Raw genomic sequence first — 25934 nt, forward strand, 5'->3', positions numbered from 1 at the left:
CACAGATTAAAATTTGGCAGTAAAGAAGTCATAGATATGTAGATGATACCTAAGGTTCAGAATAATAACTAACTCATGAATCAGCAAGCTTTGAACACTGGCCTTGTGTATGTGCCATTTCCACCGGTGTGTATTCACTAACATAAAAATAAGAAGCTAGGAGACAGCTTGTGCTCCTACATAAAAACATTTGCATAAGGGACTGTTCTTTCAAGGTCTTCTATGTCATTTCCATCACAGAATATCAAAAAACATTTCACTGTACCGAGATCTCTTGTGGTAGGAGCACCACCATTTTGGAAAGATGTTCCTTTAATGCATGCTTTTGACAAAGCAGCAAAACAATCAAACTAATGTCCCTTTAAATGGTTCAGGTTTTTTGTCTTACTGAAATTGCTAGTGACTGCTTGTGTCACCATTTTTTTTAGCCTTTGTGAAGTGAGTTTGCTGTCCTTCTAATCTCCAATGAACAAACAGCCACAGTGTATAAAAGCAAATGACATCAACTAGCATCCTCCATTACTGGAAGGGCTGCTGGGGCTGGCAGAGAGACCAGATCTTGAACTGGGGATGCAGAGCAAATACTACTTTTCCCAGACTGATTGTCTCTTTGGCAAAGGATTGAAGTGTATTGTGAGAGCAATGTCGGTGCATTTACATTTGCCTGTTTGGACCTCTGCCGTGGATAAGAAGACTGCAGTTTCCAAAGATGCCAGCCCAATACTTTTTCAGAGCACTGAATTTCCATTAGAGGAAGCCAGATTTGCTGCTGATTCATTGTCATTAGAAGAAATACTTATTCTTTGATTTTTTTCTGTTGACCTTTTCTTACCTTCTAACTGTCACAGAATTGTTGTACAGAAAGGTAGTTTAACAGTCAATATATTTCCCCCATTAGGTCTTCACTCCTTTTTTTTTTTTTTTTTTTTTTTTTAATTATTAATCAGTCCTGGTCTTTAGAATGTAAAATGATTATGCTGGGACAAGCTGTTTAACCTAAGCTGCAATTTGTCATTCCTTTCACATCTGATGCAGCTTGTGCTGCAGATGAGAGGTGAGCGGTACGCGGGCTGTAACAGCCTGTATTTCTTACCCTACAGCGCCACCAAAGGCTGATAGGGAAAATGAATCTGAAATGTAACCCAAATTAGCCTTGCTGTCTGTGCGCAGCCAAAGGCTGTTTCAGATTTAGGTCCACTGCCTCGAAGTCATTCCTGCCCAGTGCTTGTTCTGGGCAGTGGACGCTAATGTGGATCCAAAGAATGTTACTGGCTGCTGCAGACACAGAGGAGCACCTCATTTACAGACCACATCACAAGTAAAAGAAAAATAGACGGAATGTTAAAAATAATCCAAAAGTTTCATTACATACAGACCAAGGAAGCGAACAAAAACTGTAGAGCTCTCTAATTTAGTGATTTGGAGCTTCATATCTGAGAGCAGTCATTAGTAAAAATCAGCTCAATTAACGGGTACAATGCTTTTTGATAAAAATTTTCTCTGGGTATTTGTAGGAGCCTTCATGTCTTCCTGGTTATTTCCCTTACTCAAACCAAATCAGTGGCTAGGTACACCCTGTGGCAAAGAAAGTGATGTTAAGTTCTTTACCTGGTAACAGATGCAATGCCAGCCATGCTATGTACCTTCTTTCATTTCTTTCTCACATCTGTCACTCTGCTCTTGAAGTTCTTCCCTTGGGGCAATTTTAATAACGCATTTCTAATAGGTAATGTCAGATTTTATCTCATAGATTTTGATTAATTTGCACCTCTTTTCCAAACTCCCATGCCCTTCTCTTAGGGATAAATTAAGGTCTCACCTTTATTGATTAGAAATGCGATTCTCTGAAACTCTCCTTTGGAGGAAGGAAGGACTTCTGAGAGAAAATTAAAACTGGTTGTAGAATATTTTTCCAAAATAGCTGGGGTGATCTCTTGGAAAGAGTACTCTGCAGGAATGGAATTAAAAAGGTTTCTGAAAACTCAGAAGGGAAGAATGGATGGAAAGTGTTATTCAGAAGATTATAAATTGCATTAAATGAGGTATGTTTGCCTCATTAACTGGCCAGGGATTGGTTAGCGATGCTTATAGTGAAGGAATGCTGATAACTATTTCTTAAAGTTACAAGGATGTAACATGAAAGAGGTTGTTGTTTGAGACAGGGGGTTGTTACTGTGAACCAATCTCCTTATGAACAATATATATACCTGTTGTATAATTCTCTTCAAATCACCTGTCTTTCTCTAAGTGATAGAAAACAATAAGTGAAAAAAGCCAAGACACAAATTCTTGCTATTTTACCAATGAATCTGTAACAGTTTTTATTCTTTTACTTGAGTAAGTCACTTCTCTGGTTTTAGGACCACTAATGCTTTTCACCTCTATATCTCAGAAGTGTCCTGTCACTAAATCGGCTTGCATTTTGTTGCAGGGCACATGGTCCAGACGCAGTACTGATGGCAGAAGGCAACCGACCAGCTGAGCTGACGCAGTCCCAGATGCTTCATATTGCCCAGCAGATTGCAGCTGGTATGGTTTACCTGGCATCACAGCACTTCGTGCATCGGGACCTTGCTACCCGGAATTGCCTGGTTGGTGAGAACCTACTGGTGAAGATTGGGGATTTTGGGATGTCTAGAGATGTGTACAGCACAGACTACTACAGGGTAAGTGAACTGCTGTAAGTGCTAGCAACTGAGGTCCAGCTTACCATAGTGATATACCTGCTATATGGCAAGTCGTGTAGTTGGCAGCATTTGCTGTTTGCTCCCACATGTGTGACTTCATGAATAGAACAGAGGCTATCAGGTTTTCATGGCTTACAGAAGGCAATCTATGGCCTAGCTGTTAGTTTGTGAATGCTGGACTTGTATCCTGTAAGATAAGCTACTATTAATCTTTAAGTACATGCTCTATATCTGCTTCTCACATCACTTGTTATCAGTGAATTCTTCTTAGATAAAATAAAGGTCTCCTCCTTATCCACTCTAATTGTGCTGGTGTCCGTAGAAGGACAATGCCACTTCTGTGCCATTGTTTGTGGGATGCCTGAAAGGAGATTGCCTTGATGTCCAGATGATGCTTGACAGGACAGAGGAAGGTAGACATAAGCAGTGTTTGTTGAATGTTGCTTTATCTAACAGCTGAGGAATGTCTTCTCTGTTCTTTGTTTCTTCTTTCAAAAGGCAAACATAGTAATTAGTAAACATACAAACCAGATTTTTCTTATATTTTGTTATTTTGTAAACTTGGCACCTCAAGCTACTTGGTGTACATAAAACAAGCATGATATCATTTCAGGACTTGGAAAAATATACAGAATTGTAATCACTGGCTCTATTTGTTTTTTCAAGGACACCAGTGAGCACCAAAGGCTAGGTTTTCTTGATTTGCATTTGAAGAGTGAACTGTACTTGCTGTGACTGAGGACATGCCTCTGTTCTGTATTTGAGCAAGATTGGATTCACTTACCATCCTCATCATTACACTTAAGAATGAATGCTCAAGCTTAGCAGTAACAGATAAAGGCAGCATTTTTGGAGTGATAAATGTTTTGCTTTGTTTTGAATTCTGGAAAAAAAAAAAAAGAGAGAGAGAGGGAGAGAGAAAGAGAAAGTAACTCTTGCCATGGAAAAACTACATGCAGAAAAGGATAGAAGATAGGTAATCATCTGTGCTTCCTAGAGGCAGCTGAGATTTGGCACAAGCATGTCATAGTGTACTGAGCAGTGTCTTCTTCACTGCTCATCCCTCTGTTAATCCTTGAGTCCTACACACAAGCACTCAAACAAAGCTTCTACACAATGGAGCAGAAGTTTACAACGAGAGCAGAATTTTGTCCTACCTGAGCCATGACATGGGGAAGTTCTAAGTAACCTGGAAGTCATTGAGTGCCTTTCAAAGCACCTCATTCAAGTGAAACTCTGTATTTTTCCATTGCTTCATTTTCAGAGTCACACTCTTTATTCTCTCTCCCTCATTATTTTGTCAGTCTTCTGAGGCCAAGGGAAAACCATTGTTGTTCAGGAAGAAAGAAAGAAGAAACAGGACGGTGTGTGATGAGGGTGATATAATGGATGTGAGATGTTCTAAGTAAGTCAGTTCATTAAGGAAAGAAAACAAGATTGGGAAGAGGTGTTAGTAAAAAGACACAAATGTGGCTGAAGGGAGGATGAGGTAGACAAATGTCAGAGGGGCTGAATGAAAATATAGATTTGTATAGTCATTTGTTTGGCACAGTAAAAAAACCAAGAAGGACCGTTTCCCCATCACCTCACATTTAGTTAGTGTGGAGGAGAGACAGACCCACAGCCCACTCTGCCACTCTATTTTGGACTGATAAAAGCTGGAAGACACAGCTGAGCCTTTGAGATTCTGAACAGCCCTCCTTGGGCCAGCCATATGTGGGCTAGTCAGAAGCTGAATGATGACTTTTCAGATTGTTGCCTGGAGAATTAATTTATGATGGACCTAAGAAATAAAATCATCAGTGATGACACTGGGATTGCATTGACTGAACATACCTAATTGTTTATAACAAGTCTGTTTTAACTGTTCACACTTAATTATATACACAGAAGCAATTCTTCCCCAACCTTGAGAGATCCATCTAATGCTCACTGGAAGGTTTTATACAACTCCAAAAGCCCCATGGGAAATGGTTTGGTGTTTGTGTGTATTAATGCACTGGAATTAGTTTACTGGGATCCTACCAACCTTGTCAGGTTGCTGGATTTTCCCAAGATGCTTATTTATAGTTTGCCTTTGTAAGATAAGGATGGTCACCAGTACTTCTTCACCATCAGATTGTTAATGACACTCTACACTAAATCAACTCAGTTGTAAAAAGACACTTCAGGAACAAAAGTGAGAGAAGTAACCCTTGGGCTGGGAATGTATGCGATGTGCAATGCTAATTGCATAAACTTTCTTTTACCTCCTCTCTTCCTTTTTTCCCTTTTGTTTTTCATCAGATAGGAATCTCGAGGGTAAAGGGAACCCTGATATATGTGCTAACATTCAATAAAACAGCAGTAGTCTTCAGAAGTCAGACCAGAATGAGCATGGGTACTTGAAGAAATTGCAGTGACCTTTTCTTCTCCCACAGTGCCATCTACTCCAGGTCAAACTAATCCAACTGGCAAATAATTAGTTTCATCTGTGTGACAAACAGCAGTGACGCTGCTGCCTTGTAGTCCTTGTATCATAGTGCACTGTTTCATGGCATTGTTTGCTTGCTGATTTTAGGTCTGGGGCTTTGATTTGTTTTGTTGATGTCTGTTTTTTGTTGTTTGGACACGTAACCACCACAAGTCAGATTTTCCCTTCTTTCTCTGACACCCAAATAATGTGACTCATCAGCAGCCTTTGTGGCTTAAAGTGCCGACACAGAAATATGGGAAAGGACATTTTGCTAGTATGTTTTCTTGAACTCGGAGAGAGTAATTCAGGACTTTTCCAGGCATACAGGCCAAGTTTGCAGACACTGCTTAGTATTTAGTCTTAAAATATTATTTTTGTTTGTTTGTTCTATGTTTTTTAAACAAAGCAAAAAAGGAAACTCATCTCACATCAGTACTTGGAAAAACTTAACAGAGATGTGCTTTAAATACCCAGCCTGTTTAGCCAGCTACAAGCTTGAGCTAAGATTTTGCATGAAACTGTGATCTCACAGAACTAAGCAAGAGTTTTGTCATTAACTTCATTAGGATCAGAATTTTGCCCCTCCACATTGTTTTGTCTGTCCAGTGCAGAATAGAAACTCTGATCCTGATTTAGATTTATGGAGCTAAGTTGTGTAATCACTATCTAGCTATTGTATAACTAACTTGTCTTTATGCAACAGTCCAAGAAGCAGCTGAGAAAATAAGGACTCTATGCCTCCACTTTTCAAACCACACAAGGATGTGTTGGAAGCCAGGGACTAGTAGCAATGTTTCCACCTTCTTTTAGGCCTAACTTGTCCAAAAGGCACAGGGAGGATTAGATGTCTCACTTTAGTTACTTCAACTTCTAGCGTGGACGAGGCAGAAGAACCCAAGAGACTGTGTTTCAGTATGAATTCCAGTGACCTACTATCTGTTTAATATCTTCAGTGTATCTCATACCATGTTTGTTGTTGTCCCCTTGCTATTTAAAAAGAGGGAAGCATATAGATTTGTAAGAGTCAGCGTAAGTTACTGAGTCAAAGCCTTCCTTTCCTCTAGCAGAAAGCTATACATTAGGTGTTAAGGGCAAGAGAAGCCACAGGAACATCAGACTTCCCTAAACCACGTGGAAAATTCTGAAACTCATTAATGCTTTTAGCACCAAATCTCATGAAAATTCCAATCTGCCAAGGCAAAAGAGAAAGATATGTCAAGAGTATCAGTAGTGTGCTAGGCCTTGAAATAGAAATTCTTTTGACAAAAATTTCTGAGGTCCTACAAAGTTGGTCATACCTGACACATAACAGATGGTGATACCAATCTGTTTGTCTGCCTCTGTGAGAATTACCTTCTCTCAAGTAAGCTGTATGATGGTATGAGTGGTCAAACCAGCTGCACCCACCTGACTTTACTGGGATTGTGTGATGTCCCTTGGAGCACATCTGGCCCAATATGGTGCTTTTGTACATCCTCTGTCCTCAGTGCCTCAGGGCAGTATGGGAATAGAGCTTAAGAGAAACAAAAAATGCAAAAAGGGGCAAAACTAAAATGTAGGAGACCAATGCAAATCCTGAAGAATTTAGTTAAATACGTAAACGTGATGCAGCCTGCAGAACATTGATAAGCTTCTTTTCAGATGGCTCTCAGATTTATCAACAGCAACAGTCTTGTGTCTTTGAAGTTTGAACTTTTGACTCCTAGAACACTCTTGTCCTGCTGTACAGCACTTCCCATTAATTTTCTAAAGGTTGGTGTTGAAAATAAGCAGGATATTGCTGCCGAGGCCTTCCCTGGAAGGCTGTTCCACAACCTCATCCTTCTAATGTTTGCAAATTTTTTTCTTAATCAATAGCCTAGATTAACTCATGATCACTGTACACCAACTTGATCACATAATTCTCCAACAGAGAAAATTCTTCTTTCCCAGCTTTAACATCTCAATTGTATTTAGATGAAGTAATCCTGTTCCGTCCCAGACTGACTTGGAAGGTTAAACAATGCACACTGTCAGGAGAAAACATTCTTCATTTTACTTCTTCTAGAAGCCTCCTCCCGCATCTTTCAGCATGTGAAAATGTCTCTTTCTGGTTCAGACATCATGGAACTGTGAGTATTATTTTCCAAGTGAGGTTTTGCCTGTTCTTGGATCAGAGGTATTTCCCTGTCTCTAATGAAAATGCACTGTATGGTACATCCTGAAGTCACATAGCCTGTGTCTTATTGGCACACAGTCACTGTATTGTCAAACAGTGCTCTGGGCTACTCTTATGTTCTACGGCTTCCAAATGAAGAACATCCTCTTTTCTGAGGTTTTTGGTTTCAGTCCCTAAGTGAGTGACTTTACAGTTCATGCTGGCACATTTTGTTCCTCTGGTGGTTAAGAGAGACTGCTGTCTCTCATTTATTTTTAGATTCTTTGGGGGCTGCTTTTTATTTAATTCTTTTAAAATTAAAATTCAGGTCTTTTCTAATTTGGTGTTGAGTAAAGAACTAGAGAAACAGAGTCATGGGACCAAAAAATAAACTGCTGAGGGAGTGAGAAAGATTTGTAAGTAAATTTTCTAGATGATTGTGGCTCTATTTCTTAATGTTTTATTTCTTGATCACTTCTATTTAATGTCAAATGAATATTTTGGAAAAGGATATCTGTTCTAAACATAGAGATCACATGCACTTTTAGTTAAGATGTGAGAAGTTACTATGTTTCTTAGCCTCCCAGGAAGACTTCCAAAAAAACTAAAAATTACACAGTTTGATATTCTAAACTAACTTTAAAAATACCCGGCTTCCAGACCTTCTATCTGCACAGAAAGGTCAAAATCTCTTTTTAGATAACTTCTTGACCCTGGGAGTATTACAGCCCCTGGCAAGTAAGCACAATTCTGATCTCCGCTGTCACTCAGTCAGTCACTGAAGCCAGTAAAGTAACATTAGTATTAGAGTACTGAAATGGTGAGAAGCATCTTGCCTGCTAGGCACAGTCCTTCCTTCGCATGCGAGCCCAATGCTTAATACTGTGAAATGCTGTATTTCTGGCAACTGCATAATATATTTTTCTGGTGACTCTCTATATGAAACATTTGCTAAAAGATAATGCTAGTAAAATAATCACCAGAGTGATTTCACATAAGCTATTTCCAGTTCCAAATGACTATTTACAAAGAGAATTAATGCATGATAGCAAACAACTAAAAAAAGAAAAGGCTGGTTCATCATTATTTGGGCTATAACTAGCCAGGCAAGCACCACCATACAAATGTTTACAGTGAGGAAGAAGTGTTTGTCTATTCTGAAAGGGCAGCAACAGCAAACACCTGCAGGTCTCAGCTGTCACTACAGAGCTGAATACCTGCATGTGGGAGTTTGAAGGAGGCTGCACTAAAGAAAACAAGAAAGAGTTACTGAGAAGTCAAGCAGCTTGTCAAGGCATCCTCGTAGGTGTGTGTATTGAATTGTCACTGTTTGAAGGCACAGTTTGAAGGCTTTTTATTAGCTGCTATTTTTGCATCCATTGCTCAAAAGGAAATTATCTGCTTCCCTACATGGACTTTTTAGCTTTCCTCCTCCGTCAGAGGCTCATTGCATCATGTGTAGTGCTGGGGAGGACAGAGGGTTCCAGCAGCCCTCGAGGACGTGCACAGATGATTTCATGCAACTAGAAACAATAAAGGAAATAATGGGCCAGCTACAGAGACGTAAATCTGAACTAGTTCTCTTTAAGTCAGTGCAGTAACTTTAATTTAAACTAAAATAACTGTGAGCAGATTTGTGCATAAAAGTCACCACTATGTCTGCATTTAGAAGTTTGTATACACCAGTTTCCTGACCCATTCAGTTCTGCAGGGATGCCAAATTCAGCTTTGTTCCAAGCAAGTGTAGTTCCCTACTGTTTTTATTTATTGTTTGTTTGTTTGTTTGTTTGTTGTTGTTAATTTTCTTTCTAGTCATAATAGACGCAATCACTTCCCATTAGAGTTTTCTCTCTTCACACAAGGCTCATTGATCTTGCTTGTAGTCCTGTAACTATCTATTTTCACTGATGCTACAGGTGTGTCTATGAAAGTTTTCCAAACCAGTGCTAGGAGAAAGGGCATCAGATATCCAGCACACGTAGTTTGGTGGGTTTAACAGCAAGTTCTTACCAAGCTTTGTCTTGCAGCATTAATGGTAAGATATAGAAAGTGAGTTTTTTAATTAGGAAGCTGTAGCATATTTTTATTTTGCCATGTTTAAGACCCCTTTCACATGAAATGCACAACTGGGAAACCTCCACTGCTCATGGGCCACACTGTTCTTTGCTCTGTGAGTTCAAAGCATGTGGAGATGACAAAAACAGAGAAAAATAATGAGAAAGCTGAAAAATGATTGATAGAAAAGCAGAGCAGAGTGCACTCACTTCTGTGACCAGTTACTTGATTAGTCATTGAATTTTGTTTTTTCTTGTTCCTTTGGAAATCTGCCCCTGACAGATTTACACTGCCATGGTTATCTTGCAGGATATCAAGAAATAAAAATTGGTTCATCTTCAGAAGAGATGTGCAGGAACAAAGCAGTACTTAGAAATATTCCCCATGAGATACAGAAATTCTGTTGACCAACACTATTGTTAAACATTTTGAGAGCTGTGTGAGTCAAAAACTGAACCAAAGTCTTTAGAAATTTTCAGTTTCAGAAACTTCCCCCTCTTTACTTTTTTAAAAACTTGGAGAACTTACTCTTTGGCTCCACTTTACTTGTAAAGGAGATATTACAGTTTTCAAATGGATGGAAATTCAGTTCATGTCTACACTGCTTTTAAAGCATTTTAATTCTGTGGATTTCAGGAGGATTACTCCTGGTGTATGCGAGAGGTAAGAGCCTTAGGATCCATATGCATGCCTATAGAATAGCAGGAAGTTTACACAGTCAGCAGCACTGGTGGCTGACACAAGCTTTTCTGTTAAGGAGCTCTTAGTGCAGATGCTCATTAACTTTAAAAGTCCTTTTAAAATTATATATACAAAACTGAATCATTCTTAAAAATAACCACACATATGGATATAAATTGCAGGAAAGCAGTGATTCACATATTGAAATTAGCTTTCCAAACTGCAATTTGGAAAGCTTTACAGAACTCTGATCGAAAGTCGGCTCATTTCACTAAGTAGCAGCACAGCCCCCATAAAGCCGTCTTTGCAGGTGCTGGAATGATTTGGCTACTGCTGAGACATTTAGCACATCAGAGAGCCATGTCCTTAATCTCAATCCTGTTCACAATTTGCTGGATTGCAGTTCAGTGGCTGCTGGGAGTTTTTTCCTATGGTTTTACTGGAGCCAGTGTTTAGTCCAGGGTTTTTGAAAGTGAGTTTGCAGGCAGCATTTTTAGAGAAGTGGTGTAAAACAAGAAGAGAGAAGGTGAAGTGAATTTGATAGTTTTGCTTTGTGGACCAAGTCCTCGTGCAGACTGACTATTAATGTAATTTTGCGACTGTGGCGAGAAAGCAATTGTAAATATCCGGAAAAATAGATACTGTACTGTAGTGTTATAGACCATCACTTTTGGCAGAAAATCTGCAAAGCAAATGACAGAACTCCAAAGGTTAGCAGCTGAAGCTGTTGACTTTGATGTGTGATGCACACAGTGTGAGCAAAAGAAGATGTGGGAACAAAATGAGAAAAAAAGATCTCTGGGAACACTGTGAGCACAGTCAGAAACTGGAGCGGCAGCTCCCGGCTGAGCAGAGCACAGTGCTCCACGCGCGGCTGCCCCGCCGGCCGTGGGGCGGCGCGGAAAGGCCACCCAGGGGGAGCAGCGCTCAGCCGGGTCCTCTTTTGAAGGCTGCTCCCAGACCCAGTCCCAGCAGACTCTTTGCAAGCTTCCAGCTGGAAGGTTTTCTTATGCTAATAGGCTCCCTCCTTGCAGTAAGGGGAGAAGTTGCTAGGCAGTTCTCCTAAACGTGCATTTTTTTGTCTGAGACCAAAGGACAATTGGCACTCTTTTGGCTCACAAAACTCAGGAAGCATAAAAAAGAAGACTTGGATAATTATTCTGAAATACTGTCTGTAACAGGAGGGACTGAGAAGATGAGAGGACAGCATCAACTAATAATAAAGTGGAGTCTGCAAATACGGCTCTTAGTTTGGTGTGCGCATAGGAAAGAGCTGCTGATGGTGACTGTAAATGGTGAAAAAAGGAAGCAGCTGCAGCATTGCAGGCTGCTGAGGTCTTACCTTCTGAATCCTTCTGCCATCTGATGGAGCACCTGCGCGTTTCCACTCCAAAAGAGGGCTGAAGAGAAATCATTTTTGGCAACATGGGTCAGTTTAAGTCTGTTGGCATCAGTGACAGAGCACAATATGAGCATAGAATCATAGAATCATAGAATCACCAAGGGTGGAAAAGACCTAAAAGATCATCCAGTCCAACCGTTCACCTATTCCCAATAGCTCCCACTAAACCATGTCCCTCAACACAACATCCAGCCTTTCCTTGAACACCCCCAGGCTCAGTGACTCCACCACCTCCCTGGGCAGTCCATTCCAGTGCCTGACCACCCTTTCTGAAAAGTAATACTTCCTCATGTCCAGCCTGAATCTCCTGTGCCGTAGCTTGAAACCATTCCCTCTGGTCCTATCACTAATGATGCGAGAGAAGAGGCCGACCCCCAGCTCACTACAACCTCCCTTCAGGAAGTTACAGAGAGCAATGAGGCCCCTGAGCCTCCTCTTCTCCAGGCTGAACATTCCCAGCTCCTTCAGCCTCTCCTCATAAGCCGTGTGTTCCAGACCCCTCACCAGCATATTGCACAAGAGCTGCTCCGAAAGTAACGCTACGTTGTTTTGATGGCATGGTGGTAGAGGCTGAACCTTTCCACCAATATTATGTTACACATTGTTGTTGTGTGGCAGATGGCATAAGAGAAGCAATCTGACAGAAAGGCGTATGACTGGAAGTGTGTATGAAGCGAAGGTGTGTCACTGAATTCCTCAATGCAGAAAAAGTGGCATCCATTGACATTCATTGACACTTGCTGAATGTTTTGAGAGACCAAACAGTGGATGTGAGCACAGTGAGGCAGTGGGTGGTGCATTACAGAAGTGACAACAGCTTGTAAACAGTATTTCATTTAATTCATGTCCACTTGCTTGGGAATAAATAGGAAACATTGCTTTCAGAGTGACCTACCTAGGTCACATATACAGTTGCAACCCATATGCCTTTCTGAAGCCTGTTTAATATCAGAGATCATGAAGAGTACTGAAGTTTCTGACAAGTTGTCAGGACTCCTTCCAGGCTTGCCAAAAGGTGAGAACCTCAGAACTGAGATGATTTTGCATCTGTCAGGCTCAGGAACTTAAACTTCAGCTATTACTTGTCTTTGCATTAATGTAGTCTTATAAATGAAGCCAAAATTCTTACAAAATACAGTCAAGTTCCTAGCTGTAGCAGAAATGAAGGCCTGATTTAATGTGAGTGAGGGAAAATGCATTTGATATCAAGGGCAGAATGAAACAAAAATTAGTGATGCTTATGATGTCTCAAATGCTTCTGTCTCCATCAGATGGGTAAATACAGAAGAAAAACTGCTTCAGTGGGAAGTAACTTTTTTGTTCCCAATCCAGAGCAATGCTTTCAAGAAGCATATCTACTTTAATACTTAAGAGTTTACTTTTAGTTGTAGCTATTTGAATGAGGGTTGCTCCTATTTTGTTGCATTGGCCCAGAACATCAAAGGTGGTATGGCAACAGATGCTGAATCTACAGGCTGAGAAAGTTTGAAAGTGCCATTTCAGCACAAACAAGACTATCTCAAGGTAGAAGAAGTGGTTACGCTTTGGGAAAAACTTAACAGATAGTCAGCTGTAATACCCGGGAAGAGGTCCTGATGTCTAATGAAACTCTTCTTCAGGTTTGTCTCCACAGCTATGCATCCTGGATGTATATGCTTTTAAACAAATCTCAGTTCAGTTATTCACATAATCACACGATTGGAAGTCAAGACTTTGAGGAAGAGCTATAGTGGAAAGCTTTTAATAACAGAGTAGAAGACTGGAAATTTACATCTGAAAAAATAATGACTTTCTGTAAAAAAAGCAGTATATTGTGAAAATAAAATGTATTTAAAAAAAAACAGAGATACAGGAACCTTAATAGTGAGGTGGTTTTAGCCACAAAATACATATTTTTTTCAGTTGCTACTGAAAATGAATATGATCTAAGCTGCTAGTTTTGTAATGCATGCAATTTTTATAGAGGACAGAAAGACTGCGATGCGTATTTAGAGACTGAGAACTTGTCCAGCTCTAGTTCAGTGGAAAAATTGGAAGTGAAATCACGAGGAACAGGATTTTTACCTTTACGATTAGTAATTGTAAATTTTTAATGACATTACATCTGTTTTCATTTGTTTGTTCAGTGCAGCATTGAAAAAAGGAAAAAAAATCACATCAGCCCATGATCTAGCCCATGCATGCCACAGTGTGAAACAAACCACTGTTTTGCTGGAAATGTAGGGGTTATTACTTGTTTTTCTGTTTTGGGGGTTTTTGGGTGGCTTTTTTTTTTTTTTTTTTGGCCTTTTTAAAAAAAATATTTTATTTTGTTCCCTCCAGCTGATATATAAAATATGACTATATGATAATGATAAATGATAAATAAATATGATAAAAAATCTCCTAGGAGATATTTTTGTAACACAATTTAGTCCACTCAAAGGTAGGTGTGTGAAGGGACTCTTTCAAATTATTTTATGACCTGCAAGATTGTGTTCCGATAAGCCTGGATTTAACGGGATTTAATGTTATATTCAGAAAGGATGAAATCCTGTCATGGCAGAGAGCTTGCTCTTGTTTTCATTTCCTTTCTCTTTTTTTTTTTTTTTCATGGTAATAGAATGTTAGGAAGATAAAGAAAGAATTGTTCATTAAAAATATTGCCAGATATTCCTTGATAACACATCAATCTTACAGTTGTTTCACTGCCAGTATAAATACACAACCAAAAAACAAAAAGAAAGGCAACTTGAATGACAGACATGACGATTACAAATCACTTGCCATATTGTTTTTGTCATCTGTATTTCTTAGACTGCCTCAGCCCAATCCCATAAAATAAAAATATGATGTTACCTGGAGAAAATTGATTCCTCCCCAATTGATTTACCAGATGCCTATCACCCCCAAGTCACTTTGAAAGGATAAATGATGGGCCAGGATTTTTGCAAGTTACTGCTTTGCATATAGTCCCTTTATAGCTCATTATGCGGCCAATGTTATCTTCTGATGGTGAGACTTAGTGCAGCATAGCTGACTGGCAGGATCCTTATTGGAGATTTTTCTTGCTTTTGAACTAAGTGAAGGGCAGGGTCCTGCATTCTTGGCACTCTGTCGTATGCATGAGCTGTTTGCTTTTTGGATTCAGCAAGCAGAGTTTTAAATCATCTTTAGGGAAACAAGACATGGGGAAAAAAAAGAGATCAGAATAAAGCTGAATACTTCATGTCATAATTTTGGCAGTGTGTCTTGTATTCTACACTGAATGCACCAATAAAAAACGAGATTTTGCAGTTTTCAGTCAAATGATTTTTCCATGTTCCTTGAGTATCCTTTAATATTCTAGGACTGGTGTTTCATGGCATATCAAACTCTTTTAGATAAAAGAATCTAGAATTGAGTAATTGTGTGGGAAAAACAAGTTTGTTAAAATAAAGTTCAGTGCCAATGCACAGCGAGTGAATTTGCCCCTCATTAGAAAGCCAACAGGTACTACTCCAATCTGCAACACGGAGCTTACAAGTTGAGATATACAGTCGTAACACTGCAATTTTTTTGCAGAGGGGGATTCTGTTGAAAGTGATTGTAAGACCTACCTTGCATAAATCCTTCCTCTTTGCATAGACGTGCCATAGTGTTTTTTTACATCAATCATGCCTGGAGGAACATACAGTTTTGAACAACAAATGTTTCCGTGGCAGTTTGGAGAGGGACTAAATGGTGGTTTTGGAGCTAAGCCAGATTATATATGCTTCTCTGTTATGCAATATTAACCTTGTTTTCTGTTTTGATCGGCATGGGTTAGTAAAATAAAACAAAAAATAGAAGAGGAAGAATTTGAAGGCTGCAGAGCAGACAAAGTTATATTGCATGCAGTGAGAAGCCTTTCAAATATGGCCTTAAGTATAAGTAAATTTGCATAAGATGGGAAATAAAACAGAGTTTTACAGAAAGATTTATACAGTTCCACTATACAGCCTGAGACTGAAGGTATGCCTACTGTGCAGACACCACTAGCTCTAAAACTGTGATGTGCTTGATGCAGACTTCAAGACCAGCCAAAAGCAGAGTGAATACTCCTTTCCTGGGATGTACACTTTCACATCTGTGGACAAAGCAACTTTAAAGTTGGCATGTGTTTATATGTGCTCAGCCTTGTCATTAGGGACATAGAGAACAGCATTATGTTAATCAACACGATCAAAAAATGAATTTTTATTTCCTAGTTATTCTTTTTAATCTGCCAGTATTTTTCAACACCTTACTAGTTACTTTTCAGGACAAAAAGGACCAAAGCAAGAGAATGAAAAGGGAATAAATTCAAATCTGTTTAACCTTCTGCTTATATAAAGTAGGCATTTACTTTGCATCTGTAGTTTTTTGTTTTGTTTTGTTTTATCATAAGAGAACCTTAAAGCGTAGTGGTGGACTTTAAAACTGAGATTTTCAGAACTCCTAACCATGAAATGATTGTAACCTCAGACTTTGAGAAGTTTGTTTACTTACTGGTCTACCACAGCTTCAGAAGTTCAACTCTGGGAAAAAGTAGGGTAGTGGTTTTTAGGGGCAGTTTATGAAGTGGTGAAATGGGGATTTGCTTTCATACAAGTACGAAAAGTAATTGGAATTTGTGTCCTTAAACCAGAAAAGTAGTAGGAAGCAGTAGATTGCAGAACTTTTTGTGATTTCACATCCTAAATGATGCTGGAAGAAAGTAATAACATTCAAGCAGGAAAGACTAATAGGGAAAGCAAGCGAGGTCCTACTGGGATGCAGTGAAAAATGCAAAAAACATTTGGTAGTCAATTTGAGAATGATATTAAAATAAACGAGAGAAGATTCCTGACTGTTTAAATGTGAAGAGAATGAGGGAAAGTGAAACTGCCATAGACAAGATGATGCAGAAATAAGATTTAATTTGGCTTGGAAGCAAAATTGATTTTTAACATTGGGTCTTGAAAAGACAGAGATGAATGCAAAAATATAGGCAAAGTGTTTAATGGAGTTGAAATATGAAAGCTAAACCTGGAGCAAATGTAGAGAAAACATTCTACAGAAATGATGGAAATGGAAAATCTGTTCTATAACAATAAACTAAGAGTTCAGGAAACAATTTAAGCAGTGTAATCCAGCAGTGCTGTCCAGAGAGATGGTCCTGCTCTTTTGCTTGTCTCAACCAATAATTCCTGCATCATTCTCTCTTCTGCACCAGTACAAGTGTTTCTGCAGCCAAGCTATGATAATGATATATTCCAACTGAGAAACGGGCATTTTTCCCTAGTTGTCAGGAGGACAGAATTCTTCCCCAAATTGAAGTATCAAGACTCTCCCATTGAAAATGTTTTTTGGAGAGGTGTCTAGGAGAACTGAGCTATAGAACTGCATCAGAAGATAGATAAACATCAAGGAACAACAGCAACAAAAATAAAGTATTTCAAGGACAATGTTTACAAAGGAAAAAATGAGCATAAACTGGTTATGAGAGAATGTAAGCAGGAGAATTTGAATTAGTAACCACTGAAGAAATGGTCTCTCAGATACTGTGGAGGGAAAGACCTCTTAGATCAGAAAGCTACGTTCCTGCATGCAAAGAGGGACTTTGATGTAGTGTAGGGGCTTCCACATTATATACCAGGTTCTGGTATATACCAGCTTCAGGTAATGGTATTTTTGTTTCACTCCAAGTTTCCCTGCATGACCTAGAATAGAATATATTACTTTAGAAAGGGGCAGATGTGTTTTGCCTTATTCTCTTAATGTTTTCATTCTTTCTTCTGTTACTGATTATGGGGCAGGGTTGGACAGCACTGAGATCAATTATTTGATTTCCAGTAGGTATGTGGGTGTGTTGGTCTAGTCTTGCTCTTCATTACAAGAAGTGAGAACCCTGAGTGGCAGGAAGCACAAGTACCAAGGTGGCAATGAAGCTTTTGTTTCACATTTAAATCCCAGGGAATATCTCCCTACAGCTGTAATTTTAATTATATAGGATGATCCCTTGCCTTTTACAGAGAAACTACTCAGAATTTAAAAGGAGTCTGAAGACTTCTGGGGACAGGCAGGTTAAATTATAGTTATTACCAAGCAGCTATTTAAAGATTACTACTCTCTGAATAGCAAATCTCCCACCTTCATGAAACACAAACAAAACAAAAAATTTGCTTGTCCTTCTAGAATTTTTCTAGCGTTCAAGCTGTAACTTGCAGTTTCCAGCCTTCATTTCAATGTTCTCTTTTGCTGCATAAAAAAATGCTCATCAGTGCAGTTTCCAGTTGTCATACTGAGGTACTGGAAATAATAGACAGAGATACATATTTGTTTTTAGTAGATTTTGATTTGTAAGCACTAAAATTTGTTCCTTCATGTGCATGGGCATGGTGTAGACATGCAGATCTGTACATCATTCTTTTCATGGTGGTGGACTGCTGAATACTTGCTGATGTAAAGTGTCCACCTGTGCTTCTCCAGTGCACTGCTTAGGGTTGGGCTTGTGTGACTGCTCAGATCATTCCAGAACACTTCTGGGAAAAGCCCAGGACTAGGGATGTCAGGTACATTCCTGCCAGATCCAATCTGTTTATGGACATTTTTGTTCCCCTTTTTTGTGTCTTTCCAACTACTTGCATTCCTTCTGTGCTGCAGAGACCAGGCTCCTATATCACGAGGGAATGTTAACTATCTTCCTTTCCACCACAGCTCTCCTGTTGTATACCTACCAAAGCAGCTTATCCTTCTCCTGAGGATCCCACATGTAGCAAAATGAGATGTATGCCTGTTTTCTTACAGAAGTCATGAGAGGAAGAGGCAATGTGATTATATTTACTGTAATCACTGTGCCAACAGTTGCTGTCAGTGCTGATCCATTCTACATATAGCAGTTCAGAGATAGCCTGGTCACTATCATATCTTAGGAACCAGCTAGCTCTCCTGCTGATCTGAATCATCCTATTGCTGAACTGTTGTGTTTGCATAAAATTAGATGTGGAAGAAGCTAAGCAGGTGGACACACACTGAGTTATGAGATTAAGTAGAAATATTAAAAAGTTCCCTCATTTCCTGAGCACAGTCCAGCAAATATTCAGAATTAAACATAGATCCTGTCAAACAATATTATCAAGTCATGTAATTAAAATGATTCAGCCTTTCAAAAATGTGACTGGACCTGTTCTTAAGTGTAAATTACATTTGCTTGTAAGCTATCTGTTCCCTCTTCCAAAGTGATACTCGAAAGGGAAGATTCTGAAGAGTAGTTTTCCTGTGTATTGTCTTCATCTTAGAACCCAAGTTTACTCATCGAAATGAGGAGTTAAGATATGGCTTCTGGGTTGACTACAGAAACGCTCCAAGATGTTCCCCGGTCTGAACTGTTGCAGAATGAAAATACCAAGCAATTCCTTAAGCACGCATTTATTTCTTACAGGTGCTTCACTGATTGACTATGAAAATTAGAGTTTTGTTTTGTTTTTTTTTTCTCAGGTACTAAGCTGTGATAGTATTTCATTTTCTGAACTCAAAAATCCTAAACCCTTAACTGATTGTTTTCTATATCATTGTTTAATATAAGAAAGATGCTGTGGGAATCATGAGAATACAGGACAAAGTCTACCTACCCTAGTAACTCTATGACATCATTGTAGGATATGTTATTTAGGGAAAGTATGTTAGTCCCAGCAATTTTTGTGAGCATTTTATTACACTGTTTCAGAATCCAGAGCCCACAGTGTGCCCTCACAGCCCAGAAAGCCAAATGTATCATGGGCTACATCAAAAGAAGCACAGCCAGCAGGGATTAGGACTAGGGATGTCAGGTACATTCCTGCCAGTTCCTATCTGTTTATGGACATTTTTGTTCCCTTTTCTGCATCTTTCCAACTACTTGCATTCTTTCTGTGCTGCAGAGACCAGAACTGCTCACAGCTGAATTGTGTCTTATACTTGTGTTGATGATGCTCAAATGTCCACTGCTTACTAAATTGTTGGTGTCAGAGATGACTCCAAGATCTCCAATCTGCACTGTAGCTTGTAGTTCTGAGAACAAACGTGTTACTAGGTTATCACACCAATTTACCATACAGGTAGTTATCCACATTGAAGCTCACCTGTTTCCTATTCCCTGTGTTCTGTGAGATCATTCCCACAAAAGCTTTCTGAGAGCTTAGTATCATCCACAAACACAGACTAATTGGAAGTACCCTTCCATACCCAGCCAATTGAAAAAGCTGTTGAACTTGACTGGTCATGCTGCTGACATCGGGAGGAGAATTAGTGCTACCTCCTCTTTACACTGAGAAACGATGGTCGAGTTCTACTCTCTTTTTATCCTTTAACCAGTCTTCAGTCTATAAAAAGGCATTCCCTAAACCCTTTAGCAGCTTAATTTCTTTAATAATCTATGGTGTAAAGCCTAATCAAAGCTTTTTTGGAAATCTACGTGTATTGTGTCGGATCATATTTGTCAAAATGCATCCTCACTCCCCTGTAGGCTGCTCCTAGGCTGGGAGAGTAGGAACCTATTCAAAAGAAGCTTTTGTTTTCCACTCCACTCAAAGAATCTTCAACAGACTGTTTTTATCCATGTGCAGTGCATCAGTTCTCTTGCATAGTTGCTGTTTCTAATGATAGTCATACACCTGCAGTTTCCCACCTACATACTTTCAGATTTTGGTGGATGCTGATTGGTCCTGATAATATTAGCCAGCAACTTTTCCTTCTTCCTCGAAAAAAAAATGTTTTTCCCTTTCTGTAATCCTCTAGCACTTTTTGTTTCAAATGTTATTTCTTATTTAGTAAAATCACTTTCACTTGATTTATTGAGAGAGGACAATTACACATAAAGTGCAAACTCTGTAAAACAGTTTTCCCTCTTAGGTTGCATTGCATTCATTCAAGTGGCTTACAAGCACCTTTAATTTCTGCATTTCCTGATCTTTTATGTACCTATTTGTGCTGTAGAAGCAATTCATATGTGATAGAGCTTATGTATCAAAATTTATAATTGGCCAGTCCTTTCAAGGCACAGGGAATGTTGGCTTCATAACTGCAAGATCAGGCACAATACAACATAAACACAGTATCTAGAGAGTGAAAATCCAAGCAGGCATCTCCTTTTGCTAAAAAGGAGTTATGGGAAGCAGGTTGGACTGTCCTTAGTCGTCAAGCTCAACACCTGTTTTACTGTGTTCCCCAGCCTACACTGCAGTAGATCTCCCCGACTCCCAGGATGCTAACCAGGGCCTTTGCTTCTTCCTGGCAGGTGCATTCTGACTTGGACCTGAACTAAATACCCAGCATTAAGCTGGTCGTTCAGTTTGCTGGGATAGACACTGTAATGTCCTTTGCATGTGAGAGGGTCTCCTTGGACATAATCAGCTCTGTCTAGTCCATAGAAAAGCACTGAGCCAGTCTAAAATGTTATGTGTTCTACTAAAAGAACAGAAGTTTGTGGTGTTTTTTTTAATTATTTTTATTTTTTCTCCCCCGCTTTGTTTGTTTGTGTATTTTTGGAAGCACTCCAGTTTTATTGACCTCTGAGGACTCCATGCATGAATAAATTATATGTGTATCATGGGGAACTTTGCTTAGAACAAATTGATTTCCGAGGAGATACTCTGTTGCTGGCCTTAAAGCGTAAGTGTAATCTGGGAGTAAGTGAGGGTCTTCAAAGTCTGAGATTTGGGCACTAAATCAGATTTTAGTGTGCATTCTTCTTATCCCTCTTATATGTCCAGGAATCCTCAGGAGGCAGAACTGAGGACAAAAGTTGTAGTTTCCTTTGTCAGACAGCTAGAAATGAGGATCTGGAATATTTTTGAGCACAGTACTGGAGCTGAACTAGGTGTTGTCCAAAAGGCAGATTCATTACCCCATATGCAGTAAGCCAATCTCACACACACAGACAGTTGTTGACAACACAGTTGTTGAATTATTGCCAATCTGTGGAAGTTTTGGGTGCCAGATGTCTTCCACAAAGCTAGTACACACCGGGATGTTCATGACACTTTTTTATACATACTTTTGTCACTTGAACACTACTCTGGTCCACAACTGTTCAGTTAAAAATAGGGCTGATCTCCCTGCCTGCAGGCTAGATAGACATGCTAATTATCTACATGTTTTTTCATGATGCTTCTATCTTCAGATGCAGGTATAGTTGTCACACTGTGAATAAGAGTTTCTCTACTTCATCACTTTAGCAGTTTCAAGGATGGTCATCCTATCTGAGATAAAAGTATATATTTGCTATCTATCTATACTTACTAAGATTTGTACAAAGGTTAGTTGTTACTGATGGCGTAAGCGCCTGCCCAGAGAAAAGCATCATTGCACACAGAATACCCCAAAGACTGCGTTTCTGTTCATCTGCACTTTTGTTGCTAGCCTGGGAAATCAAGACTGCAAGGCTGCACATGGGATTGCAGCTATACTGCCTAGGCAGGGATTTATCCTCTGTCAACTTGTGCTTTGAAAGGCCTGGGACTTCCTTAAGTTTTTGCACAATCAGCATTTTGCTGGCTACAAGCAGTCCTTCAAATATGAAAGTGATTATGCAATTTTTCAAAACCCCTCTGATGATGTGGCCTGTGCACAAATTTGGAGTGTTTGATCCCGACTGTAAGTGGATTTGAAAGGTTTGATGAAGAATATTTGTGATAGAAGATTAATCTGTTGCCCTAAGTGACTGCCTTCTTATGCTCATTGTAATTTTACCCTACTCATTTTGCAGAACAGTCTTACTTTTCCAGTCTTATTCCCACCAAAGTCAGCATCACTCCTTCCCACTTCTCTGCCTTTATAGCAACTCAACTATCCATCCAACCATCCAATTCCTGAGCCTCACCACTCAAAAGTTTGGTAGGAAGGTTCTTGGTGTTTGGATGCTCAGTTTCCATGGCAGCTAGACTCTTCTGTTCCCAGCCAGCAGCTCAGGAGCAGACAGGACGGAAAGCAAGAGAAAGTCATTAAATGCACCAATTAGTATGCAAGGCCAGGTCTGCTGTGTCAGGCAGTGCTTGCAGTAATTAGCGGTGGTAGGGGTGTCCTGGCTGCTCTGTAGACCCAGGGAAAATGGAGTGGCAGGCATTTGGCTGCAGCTGGAAGGAGCTGAAGGGCAACTGCCCCTTGCTTGAATGGTTTGCTTGAATGGCGGCATGACTACCAAGGGATGGTACCATAGAAGTCATGCACCTGCTCTTACAGATGAGTTTTCACACCCTGCAAGCTAAATATTGAAATTGGAAAAGAAAGAAATTGGAAAGTCCCTAATTTTCTGTTGGCCAAAAGCAGGGATAAAAATTATGAAGACCTTCTCAATTTTTTTTGCATCTGATAATGAGTCAGATATCGTGGCATTCAAGTGGAAAACAAGAGAGGGGGGAAAGAGATGGGAAAATTAAATCAGATAAAGAGAAAGAGATTTTTTCTGCTGCCACTTAGCTTGCAGCACATGGCAGAACATGTCTTTTAGAAAAGATGCAGCTAGGAGGTCACAGCAACAGAAGAGAGGACTCTAGTAGACTCAGGTTGCAATACCAGGAGACATGCTTTCTCCTCCTGTAGAGCATCAAGTTTATGTTGGACTGGTGTTTTTATTAATTTCTAGGCCAAATCTGGTTTTGGTGGGGTTTTTTTGCTTGTTTTGTTCTTATAGGTGTGTGCTTATTTTAGTTTTCTCTGCTAAGTGAATACAGTATTTTGTCGTAGGTTGACTACTCATCAGTCAGAGCTGCTTTTTTTTTTTTTTTTTTCAGCTGTACAGGATTTATAAATGTTTTGTAATGTTTCTGAATAAACAGTGCAATGTGACAGCAAGAGGGTTTCAGATGGATTAATAATGCATATATGCTCACATGCTTAATTTCTAGCAGAGAAACAATCTAGGTATCTTAGTAAAATATTGGTGTTATTTCAGATACTGATTTCTTTTATTAAGTGCTGATCATTCCTACCCAGCATGTCCCTTTCCAGGTGAATTCAGAAAGATTTGCCTATTAATTATTGTTAATTTTGTTGTTGCTTATATTTGTTTTGTGTGTTAGATAATCCATCCTCTTACCAATATATGTTTGCTCTCTTTAGTGTTTTAGTGCTTTATATGGTATCCAATTGTTTTAAGTCATGCTTTATTGATTTTGTTTGAAGCATTGTTTTCCTATGAATCTCCGTAAAACAAGGCTTTTCTCAGCACAGATTTTCAGTATTTTAGCTATGAATAAATTGAGCAGTTTTAGGCAGGAGAGCAATTCTTGCAGGACTGCATTCTTTCTGGAGGTGACACTGGAAATTATTCAGAGTAGTGCTGGGACATGCTTCTCATGCCCTTTCCAGCCATCATGCCACGGCCAAAGCTTGAAATACAATGAAGTTCCCTGTATGGGCTGCCTCATACTCAAGCAGGTGCCACTGTTCGCTGGAAGATGCCCTGCAAAAGCACAGTGTTTTCTTCTACCTCTTGGGGCATCTGGCTGTGGACACTGATTTTTTCCTAGCAGACTTTTGTAGATCTTCCCTTCACAGTCAGTTTCAAAGATGCATGGTATAAAAAAATTGCTGTAGAATGTGCTGAACGTCAATCACATTTTATTTTTAATTGTCTTGAGTACATTTTGTTTTAAATTTCCGTCTTTTGTGAAATCTTTTGGGAGCATCTGGCTGGTTTGTTTTGCTGAAAAAGAGTAAAATCTTTCACTTCAGTTTTTCTCCATCTGAGCAGTACCGTTTTGTGAAAATCCTCAGTGCCTGATGGAGGATTTTGAGTACAGTACATCAGTAGTTCTCACAAAGAACAGAACGACCACTCTTGTTCTTTTGAGTAGATTAATAAGATGACTGCAAGTAATCTAAAGAAGATTTTGTGTAAACCAGTTTGGATTTCTTGGAAAGGAAAATTTCAGGAGGCTGCCTTGTTGAGTTTTGATGTCACTGTTCTTCTTATGATACTTCTGAATCAGAATGTATCAAAGGAAGTGTGAACATCATGGCAAGGGAGGTGATAGTTCTGCTCTGCTATGCCCTTACGAGGCCCCGTCTGAAGCATGGCATCCAGGTCTGGGACCCCAGCACAAGAAGGATGTGGAGCTGCTGAAGTGTGTCCAGAGAAGCACCATAAAGATGATCAGAGGGTTGGAGTACCTCTGCTGTGATGACAGGTAGTGGGAGCTGGACTTGATCAACCTGGAGAAGAGAATCTGGGGAGACTTCTTTGCGACCTTTCAGTACATAAAGGGAGCCTACAGGAAAGCTGTGGAGGGACCCTTTTTCAGGGAGTATACTTATAGGGCATGATGTAATTATTTTAAACGAATAGAAGGTAGGTTTAGATTAAATATGAGGAAGAAATTCTGCATTATGAGAAATTCTTCCTGTATTGAGCACAGGCTGCCCAGAGAAGCTGTGGATGTCCCTTTCTTGGAGAAGTTCAAGACCAGGTTGGATGGTAACTCCACCACCTCCCTGGGCAGCGCATTCCAATGCTTGACCACTCTTTCAAAGAAATTTTTGCTAACATCCAACCTGAACCTCCCAGTGCAACTTAAGGCCATTTCCTCTGGTCCTATTTCTAAAGCTATAAGGTCTCCTTCTGAGCCTCCTCTTCTCCAGACTATACAATCCCACTTCCCTCAGCTGCTCCTCAGAAGACTTGTGTTCCAGATGACTCACCAGTTTTGTTGCCCTTCTCTGGACATGTTTCAGGACCTTCTTGTAGTGGGGGACCCAAAAGTAAACACAGTACTCAAGGTGCAGCCTCACCAGAGCTGTGAACAGAGGGAGATCACCTCCATGCTCCTTCTGGCAATACTATTTCTGATAGAAGCCAGGATATCACTGGCCTTCTTGGCCACCTGGGCATACTGCTGGCTCGTGTTCAGCTGAGCATCTACCAGTACCCCCAGGTCCATTTCTTCCACACATTGCCCCAAGCCTGTAGCACTGCCTGAGGTTGTGGTCAAAGGGACTGGCATTTGGACCTGTTGAACTTCATCTCATTGGCCTGAGCCCAGCAATCCAGCCTATCCAGATGTCTGTAGCACCTTACCCTCAGGCAGACTGACATTTCCTCCCTGCTTGGAGTAATCTGCAGACTTACTGAGGGTGCAATCAATCCCCTCATCAATAAAGATATTGACAGCACAGGTCCCAGTACTGACTAATGGGGAACATCACTCATAGACTAGTCTCCATGTGACTTAACTCCATTCACCACCACTCTCTGGGTCCAGCCACCCAACTAGTTCTTTACCCAGCGAAGAGTGAATCTGTGCAAGCCGTGGGCTGTCAGCTTCTACAGGAGAATAATGTGAGGTCCAGTGTAAAAGGCTTTGGCTGAAGTCTAGATAGACTATGTTAACAGCCTTTCCCACATCCACCAAGTGGGTCAGTCAGTCACAGGAGATCAGGCTGATGAAACCAGCCCAGCCCAGCCTTCAGTGTCTCCAAGGACAAAGCATCCACCATCTCTCCAGACAACCTGTTCCAGTGCTTCACCAACTTCACTGTAAAGACTTCTTCCTTACATCCAATCTGAATCTCCCCTCTTTT

General features: G+C 39.9%; 1 protein-coding gene across 3 annotated transcripts in view; it reads left to right on the forward strand.

Moving 5' to 3' along the window:
• Window positions 1–25934, forward strand: part of NTRK2 (neurotrophic receptor tyrosine kinase 2) — a 200580-nt gene that overhangs the window by 158389 nt on the left and 16257 nt on the right. For all 3 annotated transcript variants that reach the window (XM_042877533.1, XM_042877531.1, XM_042877532.1), the window contains one exon: window positions 2432–2666. In XM_042877533.1, the coding sequence (XP_042733467.1) occupies window positions 2432–2666 (235 nt within the window). The remainder of the gene's footprint in view (window positions 1–2431; window positions 2667–25934) is intronic.

This window comes from Lagopus leucura, unplaced genomic scaffold, assembly GCF_019238085.1.
Source record: "Lagopus leucura isolate 7727_CA_CO unplaced genomic scaffold, USGS_WTPT01 Super-Scaffold_100018, whole genome shotgun sequence".
Classification (NCBI taxonomy): domain Eukaryota; kingdom Metazoa; phylum Chordata; class Aves; order Galliformes; family Phasianidae; genus Lagopus; species Lagopus leucura.